The sequence below is a fragment of the Rhincodon typus genome, chromosome 20 (assembly GCF_021869965.1).
Source record: "Rhincodon typus isolate 14 chromosome 20, sRhiTyp1.1, whole genome shotgun sequence".
Lineage (NCBI taxonomy): Eukaryota > Metazoa > Chordata > Chondrichthyes > Orectolobiformes > Rhincodontidae > Rhincodon > Rhincodon typus.
The window spans coordinates 30,783,734-30,793,321 of record NC_063351.1 but is presented as its reverse complement, the minus strand read 5'-3'; the positions used below and the strand labels follow the sequence as shown (position 1 = coordinate 30,793,321).

The window sequence follows — 9,588 nt, the reverse complement described above, 5'->3', positions numbered from 1 at the left end:
CTGACAAAATCTAACTTTTTCTGGCATGTTTAGTGAGTGCCTAATAAGTATTGCAATTTTATGCTGTTCCATGTACTATAACAATAAGTCACTTGGTGAAATACCACTACACTAAAACCTCTAAAAGAGTAACTCAATAACAACTTTCTGAATTTAACATCACAAATGTAGATACCAGTGGTTGCTGTACACTTTGCTGTTTAATAACCTTAGCTTTAAATAGCCTTATCATTATTCCCAGTGCAAAATCCAAGTCACTACTTTTCCTGTGAATCACCCTGATGCTCACATTTGACTTCTTAAAATAGAACCATTTAAGGAAGGTCAGAATACATGAGCTTTGTAAAATCAGTTTCAGAGTTGAGTGAACGCAAATGGGTGTTTAAATGCAGGGGTCTTCTCTTCTACCATTAAATTGCAATACCAGAGAATAACAGTTATTCATTGCACTGAACTCCAGAGAAACACAAATGTCAAACTGCAGCATTAATCAATTTGGCAAAAGCTCCCCCACTCCCTGATCTGCCATGTGGCCTGCAGTCATGAAATCAGTGTAGATGCAATTGCTGTAACATCGACTTCAGAATAAAGTGAACGTGATGATCAATAAATTATGGTACTGCACCCCAGTATACTGTTAAGAGGAATTGCTGCCTTGTTGGAAGTACATTTTTCAGAAGGCAAACAAAGAAAATTGCTGAAAAAATATCATGAAATTTGCATGGCTTTGCTATCAATTGGTGAAAAGTTTGAGAGGAGTTTGAGAATTGAGAAACGCTATGACACATTATTAATCATCGAAAACACTGAGCAATGTGAATGACTTCATATTTTACGATCAGTTTCCCACAGTTTCCCCTATATTATCAATAGGCAGTGGATTTAAATGTTGCATATTAACAGTCCACTGATAACCTGACTAATGTTAACCAGTGTTCACAAATCCAAATGTAAAGTTGAATTTCATGCATGTGCTTTTCAGCTAGTTTTTGTGGTTATGTAACTGACACTATTGTGATGAAATGCACTTTAAATTCTCAATGGCGTATCTACCTAAATCACTTTGTAGTTTCCACGTGCTATGCATCTCTTAGTACTGGTTACGAAATGCTTTATACTGCAATTTATCTAACCATATCATATTGTTAAACAGGATACTGTAAACTGCAGACTTGTTCCTTATGAGAGGGAGATATATTGCAGGTATTTATTGACAGATGTTAAGATTGATATGGAGCTACACCAGAAATTTATTCACAGATGGAATTAAAATACAGCTTGTAGTCTGTCAAGGTAGTCAGAAAAATGGTTCATTTCCTGTCCCACCAAAATAGCCTGAAATGAGGTTCATACTCTGCCAAGAAAAATGATTCATATCCTATTTCACCAAGGCAGTCTGTAACGTGGCTCAGGCTTGTCCTGCTGAGGCTTTCTGAAACATGACTAGTATTCTGTTTTATCATGGCAGACTGAATGTTCTCCCAAGATATTAATAAAAGGGGGAGCTTAAAACAACTTGTGAGGCTATAACTCAGGATTTTAGCATGTTATTCCAATTGAGTCATATTGACCTGTAAATGGAAAATAAACTCATCCAATTAAAATCATGAGGACAATTAACATGATAGCACAAAAAAAAATTAGTAAGATGTGAGTGATTGCACATTTGATGTTAGAAAATCCATGATACTATTCAAAAGGAGCACAGGATTCTCCTGATGTGCAGGCCTACAATAATCTATCGTCCATTTAGAATTTTTGGTGGGATTCTTCTATAGGAAAATCATCTCATTGTTGTTTGCAGGATTTTGTTGCATGCATTTGAAAGTAATTCATTGTATGTAAGGTACGTTTAGATATTTTTAGATGTGTTAAAGCACCATACAAATGCATATCCTTCCTTCTCCGGGGCAAATTTAAATAGATAGCTGAGCTTGCAGAAGGTCCTTTCAACACCCTCTCTTTTACTAAGTCAGTTTCCCCATTCATTATTTAATAAATTCCAAATAAGATATTTTACTAGCAGCTTGCATCTAACTAGTTGTGAATTTGATCACTCATTTTTTGTTTTGATTAAACAGTAGATAAATTCTCTTGGCATTGGTCTCAAAATACATGAATAAAATTTCCCTAATGCAAAAATTGCTAAAGTATTCAATTCTCACAAATGGGAAATGGAGGATTCTGCAACAGACAACTGGTGCCTGAAATATTAATCACAGTCTATTGATGATTTCTACACAATACAATAATGTCTGCAAAAGTTAAATCTGAACATTGTTTCAATAAGATATCAGTTTGGGCCTATCCATTCTGAGCCTCTAATCTAGCGCAATGAGATTCTGGCTTGGGTTCAAAGCTTTCTTCTCCTGCTACACAATTAAAACATTTCTCCAGTGCTTAACAACAATTCAGACAAGAATTCCAAAAACAACAGTCTGCAGACTCTAGGAGTGAAGATGGGAAATTTTTAATCAATCATGTTTGTCTTGATGGCAACTATTAATACTGGAACAAATGGAGCAATATTTCAAAAAGCTTAAAGCAGATTTATCAAAAAAATAAAAAGGCAAAATCCCACTATTTGTGATCTCAAGCGACTTATACAGTTAAAAATGCAGAATTTGCTGTCAAATTTAATAGAAATCACATTATACATTATTCCTGCCTTTTAATTATTCCAATCTTTAAAAAGCCTTTATAATTTCCATACAATGAGTTCATAATGTCAGTAAAAGCTATCTTAGTTAGCAATAAAGAAGAAAATTGACCCTACACTACTTGTTCTATACTTTTCTAATGTTTATTTCAAAGTAGCAAAACCAGAACCAGACTGCAATCCATATAGTAATCTGTAAATAAAAGCAGGCAACCATGATGTAGAATAATACAGCACAGAAGAGACCCTTCGGCCCACTGGGTCTGCACTGACCTGTCGACATTAATCCCACTTTCCAGCACTTGGCCCATGCTTTGACTATTTTGAAGTTTCAAGTACTCACTCCATGTACGTTTTAAAGGTTGTGAGGCTTCCCGCATCTTCCACACTCTCAAACAGTAGGTTCCAGATACCCATCATACCCTGATTGAAAAACATTTTTCCTCAAATCCCTTCTAAACCTCCTGTTTTTCACTATTCCAGCTGCCACTGATCTGCCCAACCTACTTATATCTTCCTGTAGCCTTCTTTCTTGGTATTAACCACCAATTTGTTTATTTCAATCAAACCAAACACAGAGCAAACTACACATCTATTAAGTCAGTTTCTCAACATTTCTTGGGCAGAGTCAATTTGAGGGCTTCTTTTCCTGGAATGCACCAGTCACCAGATAATTATATATCCAAATGAGGAAAAAAATAATACAACCAGCAAAGCCTATTCCAGCAAGGTAACATTGTACTTTAATGTAAAAACACAACAAATCAAGAGTTATATACAAGTATAACAATCAATCATATTACTGACAAATATCTTAAAATAAACAGAATTAACAATACACAGATGGAATTTGTCCAAAAACAAATTTTTTAAATCATCCTGAATTCAAACCTTAGTAAGATTTTGAACACCATAAATTAGCCCTGACGGTTTCTCCCAAACCTTCAATTTCAGTTTTTTTTAAAGCAATTCACTGTATTAAAGATAAACCATGGTATGCAACATATAGAAATGGTCACAATGATCTTATACATGCATTTGGAAAGATAATTCAAAGCAGTATGGTGGCATATGTGTTAGGATATGAACCGGTGTACCAAGCAATTCTTTTGATTGTAGCTTTACACTGTCAATTCCCCACAGATTGAGTTCTGGATCTCAAGCAGGGTACATCAGGTATAAGATCAACAGTTACTAACAGGAAAGACGAAAAGAAAATCAAAGATAAATGGATTACTATTGCGTCAATGAGTTCAATCAAAAGTGGCCTTCCACTACGAAGGAAAACTGGAAGTGAGGCAATCCAGCTTAACCCAGCAGGGTAACGAAACGTCTGCGGAACAACAAACCAGCTCGGCGAGCCAACCAACCTCAAGTGTGGCCTTTGTAGAGGCCAGGGAACAAATTGACCAGTAGGATTATTAATGGAGCACCATGATGCAGAAAAAAAGCTCTGTTTTATTTATTAACAATACATTTCTTGAATCTGAATATCACTTTCAGTATCCAGCAAAGTGAAAATTCACTCGAATGGATGGAATTTGTTGTGAGCAATGGGGTTCCTGACAGCTTGCTGAAAAACTGTGGGAACTCTAAAAGTACTCTCAGGAGGCAACACAATTTTACAGCAATCACTCACTTGCCTTGGCATCATTGTGCCAAATTAAGCAGGTGCAGGACAAAACTCCTGGCCACCAGAGTCTCCAGCCAATCAGAGGCAGGCAGCTGACTAATACCAGCAGAGCCACCGGAAGAGTTGGCCAAAACTGTACTACACTCAGGTCTTCACCAGGAATCAGTGATGGAACCCTGGAGAACGTGTAGGTGGGGTGGATCACAGCAAGTGTTCAGTGAAGAAGGGGGATCAATAGACCAGGTTGGGGGTTGGCTTCCTACAATGTTGGGTCCCTCAATCAAGAATGCCGAAGTCTGGGGGCTCCCACAGTTCAACGGTAGTTAACTGGACAGCTATGCAACATTGCTATTCAACTGGTTCTGTGGCTGGCCCTCAGATATCTCAATTTTCTTGTAAAGAAGATTGCAGCCCTCCATAGTTTCCACTCAGAGCTTTATCAGTGTGGAATCGGGAATGCTGCAGGATCTTCATCCCCTCCCTCAAATCCCCCTGTCCAGTCAAACAGCCTCTCTGCCTCCAAACTCACATTCCACTCCACCTACTGAGAAAAGAAAGCACTAAACTCAACTTAATTGCTGTTAAAATTTACAATTGATTTTCAACAAATAGACTCTTATACTACTGGTCATGCATTCCTGCTAGAACTGACTTTAAATGCTGAAGACAATTGTGAGGTTGGTTCTTCCAAATTATGAGAACTTCCAAAGTCCAACACAAACAAGTGCATCATGGCAATATGGGATATTCAAAGTTTGTTATTCCATGGAGATCCTTGTGACTCCCTGGGATAATAAAATATAAATCTACAAACATGCTATAGCTGTTTTATAAAACATTATACAGTATGCATTTACCAAAAGTTTGGGAGCAAATCAAACAACAACATCCATAAGCTGCCCTCTACAGTGCATGAATATTGAACTATAAAATAAGGTAACAATCAACAAAATCCGGGCACAGGCAAACACAATGGCTTTGAGGGAATGCCGACACAGACCAAAATGCATTTAATTGACAATGTAATGTGAGTAATTGAGATTGCTCTCAAATCAAATCATTTATGATGAGCTTAAGGGGGTAAGCCTGACAGAACCAGTCAAAATAAATAATTCAAGGTTGTGCTAACAAAAATCTGAGCAACTGTGCTATGCCATTTTATACAACAAGGAGTAAAACATCTTTTTAACTCAATTATTGACACCTATGGAGCTGAACAGAGAGAAAGACTCAACTAAACGCTCAACCATGTTGACTATCAATGAATGCTATAAGTGCAGGTGAAATTTCCTTGTACACATCAGCTTCAGTACCAACATAACTAGACAACACAAGCATGAATGTAACCTGAGGTTTTGAGTGTTGTTCTTTCTCAGACTGGCAATGAGAACCATTATGCTAACAGGCAGTACTATTGTCTTGCAATTATTTTAAAGATTCAAGGTTGTTGAATATAGATATTTACAGATCCCATTCTTTCATGTGTAAAATGTAGTTTGTTTGGGTGACCCCTCCACGTGCTTTCCATCATTTTTTTTCCATATACAGGGGAGGCGATGGCCTTGTGGTATTGTTACTGTTATTCCAGAGACCCACGTAACATCCCAGGGATATGGGTTCGAATCCCGCCATGGCAGATGGTGGAATTTGAATTCAATAAAAAAAAGTCTGGAAATAAGAGTCTAGTGATAACCACATTGCTGATTGCCAGAAAAATCCATCTGGTTCACTAATGTTCTTTAGGGAAGGAAATGGCCATCCTTACCTGATCTGGCTTACTTGTGACTCCAGACCCACAGCAATGTGGTTGACCCTTACCTGCCCTCTGGGCAACTAGGGGTGGGCAGTAAATGCTGCTTAGCCAGCAATGTCCACATCTCATGAATGAATAAAGGGGGAAAAGAAAATATTGTATTAGATTAACTGCAAAGCCAAATTAAGCTATAACATGACGGCTAGAAACAGCCTATTACGATCATTTTATCTAAATTGCATGACGTCCTGTGAGCCATCAATGAATGTACTTTGCCTTCTTGCCATTTCACCTCTTTCCAGAACTGAAGGTTTGGATTTCAGCATTTGCGATTTTTAGTAACATATAAAATATAGTACAGAACAATGTTGTAGGGGATGAAAACCAGCACATTTACACCAGAAAGGCATTAACTCCAAATTTATGGCTATATAAATCTTGCATTAGCATTTGATGCAATCAACAGGTCATATAACACTTATATAGTACAAAAATTAAAAGGAGAACTATTATGAGCAATTCTTTCAATACAGCGGGTGCTTGTTTATTAGCAGACAGATCATTGAATAAATAACCATTTTACTTTAATGGAATTATTTAAAACAAGTATGATATTTGAATATGAGCATCCAATAGATTAATATGAAATACCTTCTTTAATTTTAATAAAGCTTTTACCTTTTTCATTTAAAGGAATTTTGTACGATAATATTGCACTGTCTAATTTTACCACATTAACTTGATTAAATAAGATACGAAATATAATCTTCACACAGATTTTCAAATAGGGTCTATCTCATTAGAAAGCTCAATTATCTCTTGTAAGTCTATCAATTATGAACCTACACAGATTCTAATGCTTGTTGGCTGTATTTGGTAGAAATTGACAACAGCGTACATCTTGATGTAACAGGCACATGAATCAAGTTTTAATGGAGGTACAGCATGTTACCATCAGAAGCGCAGATGTCATTAAACAGAAATGTATCAGTCGTGTGTACATTTACAGTTTGTATTATAGTTTGGGAAGATAATTCACTATTTGATAGTGAGCCGGTTTTTGGATAAAATTAACTGACTGCAAACATTATACAATTAAGCAAAATTCTCCCGCCTTTCCTGATTTTTTTTTTAAAAAGTAACTCTCAGTTCACAATATTCAGTAGGTCTAAAGCAATGATTGAATCTCTTGTCGTCATCTGCAGATACCTGAACACCAAAGTATAAGGCAAATGGTAGTCTTGGTCGAGTGCCTAGGAAATGATAATGACAATATAATCCTGCTAGTTTTCACATCAGAAATGCAGAGACAAAATCCAAAGTATCTAATTATTCATCCTGATGCTGAAATTTACATGTCATTGTTCAGCATTCTTGGTCCACACTTGTGTTGATATGCACCCTACTTGAGAATACTCAGTACCATAATTCGGAGAGATAACATGCATGATTTTCTTCAACACAGTCAACACTTAACCAATAGGTACCATTACAATCCATTAGCAAGTAAAGCTAAGAAAGCACACGGTTGTTATGAAGCTAGTCCACAAGTTTAGTTATCGATTATAAATCCTGGATGCCCTTTTTGGGACAGTTTCATCAGTATCTAGGGAAGTCTTTCCACTTTCTTCCAGTCGCTTGACTTGCTGGCATAAATCAGATTTCAGAAAACGATTGTAACTGTCATATTTCATAAGAGTAAATATCTGAAAGATAAAAACATAATGCATCAATAACGCAATGAAACAACAGCACTTTTATCATCTACAGAGATATGTGATTCATTAAAGTGAAAGTTACTTAAAGTAGAAATTAAATTGCTTCATGAATACTTCTTAGAAACTCAATTCCAAACTAGAAAAGAATAACTAATGCTCAACTGTTCAATTATAGCATTGCCAAGTGATGCAATGCACTGACCTCTACCACTTCAATTTTCAATCTTTACTAAAATCTGTGCTCCGTGGATCCTCAGCAGAGGTACACAGGGTTAACTTGTGGGGAAGAACTGCCATTTTCAACAGCAAACCATAAGTATACAGTTTCCTTTAAACAGTAACGGCACAGAATTTCTATTTTCAGAAGTGGTTGAATCGAAGAACATGCTCTCATTCCAATGTATATTTCTCTTACATTCTTTCCTATTACCAAACAGAAGGTGATCATTCCACATTTTCAGTTCTTCATTATATTTTGATGTAAAAGTTTTCATGTTTTATAAAATAATTATTTGAAGGGCAAGATTAAAAAAAACATCTTTAGGATAGACAGAGAAAACTACCAAAAATAAGAAATAGAATAAAGCTCACAAAGAAATTAACTGTATGACAGACTGCATTGGATAGGTAGCCATTTAAAAAAAAACCTAAACAGGCTAAAATATAGAATAATTCCAGAAATCAGACACTCAAAATAGGAAAAATTTGCAAAATGGCTCCTTTATTTAGACCACATTAATGGAAAACTGCAGGAGAATTTTGTCTTTTTTTTAATATTCTGATCGTTCGTTCCTAAATCACAGGGGTTAAAAATGTAAACATATTGTCAACTGAAGCACAGTATCAAAATCCAGTTAGATTTTCTGTTACTGTATGAATAATCACAGACTTGCACAGGGAAAAGATTCAAAGCTCTTCTTCACCACTGCACATCTTCATCATGATTGAGTGCATTAAACTTAAGGCAATAATAGTAGCATTAAGTGAAATACATGAGACAAACATGGGAAAATAACAAGGAACATTCAATGGAAGTAGAAACAAAAACAGAAATTGCCGGAAAAACTCAGCAGGTCTGGCAGCATCTGTGGCGAGAAATCAGAGTTTAATGTTTCGAGTCCAGTGACCATTCTTCAGAACGTGTTCTGAGATATGCATTGGAGCAGAATGTTGTGGTCAACTCCATCAAAAACAGCAGGCAGATCAAGAAGATTTATAAGATCATGTGGCTTTGGTTAAGAGACATTTCAGTACAGCAACAGGGACAGAACTCGGGTTCAAAAGAGGAGGTCCAAGGAAGATGAGTATATACTAGGGAGTGGGGAGTGTTAGCAGGTTCAAGGATTTTGGATAGAAACCACAGGCTCTTGATAGGAGGCAAATTCAGAGTGAGGGCAGAGGGAAGCGTAGAGGAGGTTTATTCTGGTAGTCAAAGTCAAGGGAAGGAAGTAGCAGAGGCAGCTAAATATGTTACCATGACCTTTGTAATAAAAAGGTTCATGAGTTGTTGCACTTATTGTTGGAGGTTAGAATGAAGGAGGCAGCGTAGGGTAGTTTCAGAATAGAGTTAGTTGTGGAGAAAGAGAAACCAGGTTATCTTTGCTTTCCTGGATGGTCTTTGAACTATGGTCAGTTTTAGTGATTGAAAGCATAGCTGATACTGCTTTAAGTGATCGAGCTACATCTCTTTATTCATTGAGGGGATGTGGACATTGCTGGCTACCCCAAGATTTATTGCCCATCCCTAACTGTTCAGGGGATTGTTCAGTGTCGAACACAATCCTATGGGTATGGAGTTACATATAGGCCAGACCAGGTAAGATTG

General features: G+C 36.7%; 1 protein-coding gene across 1 annotated transcript in view; it reads right to left on the bottom strand.

Annotated features, from left to right (window-relative positions):
* Window positions 1–3,379: 3,379 nt before the first annotated feature.
* Window positions 3,380–9,588, bottom strand: part of LOC109936425 (regulator of G protein signaling 10) — a 40,927-nt gene continuing 34,718 nt past the window's right edge. Inside the window, exon 5 of the mRNA XM_020535043.2 lies at window positions 3,380–7,751. Within this exon, the coding sequence (XP_020390632.1) occupies window positions 7,602–7,751 (150 nt within the window). The 3' untranslated portion in view covers window positions 3,380–7,601. The remainder of the gene's footprint in view (window positions 7,752–9,588) is intronic.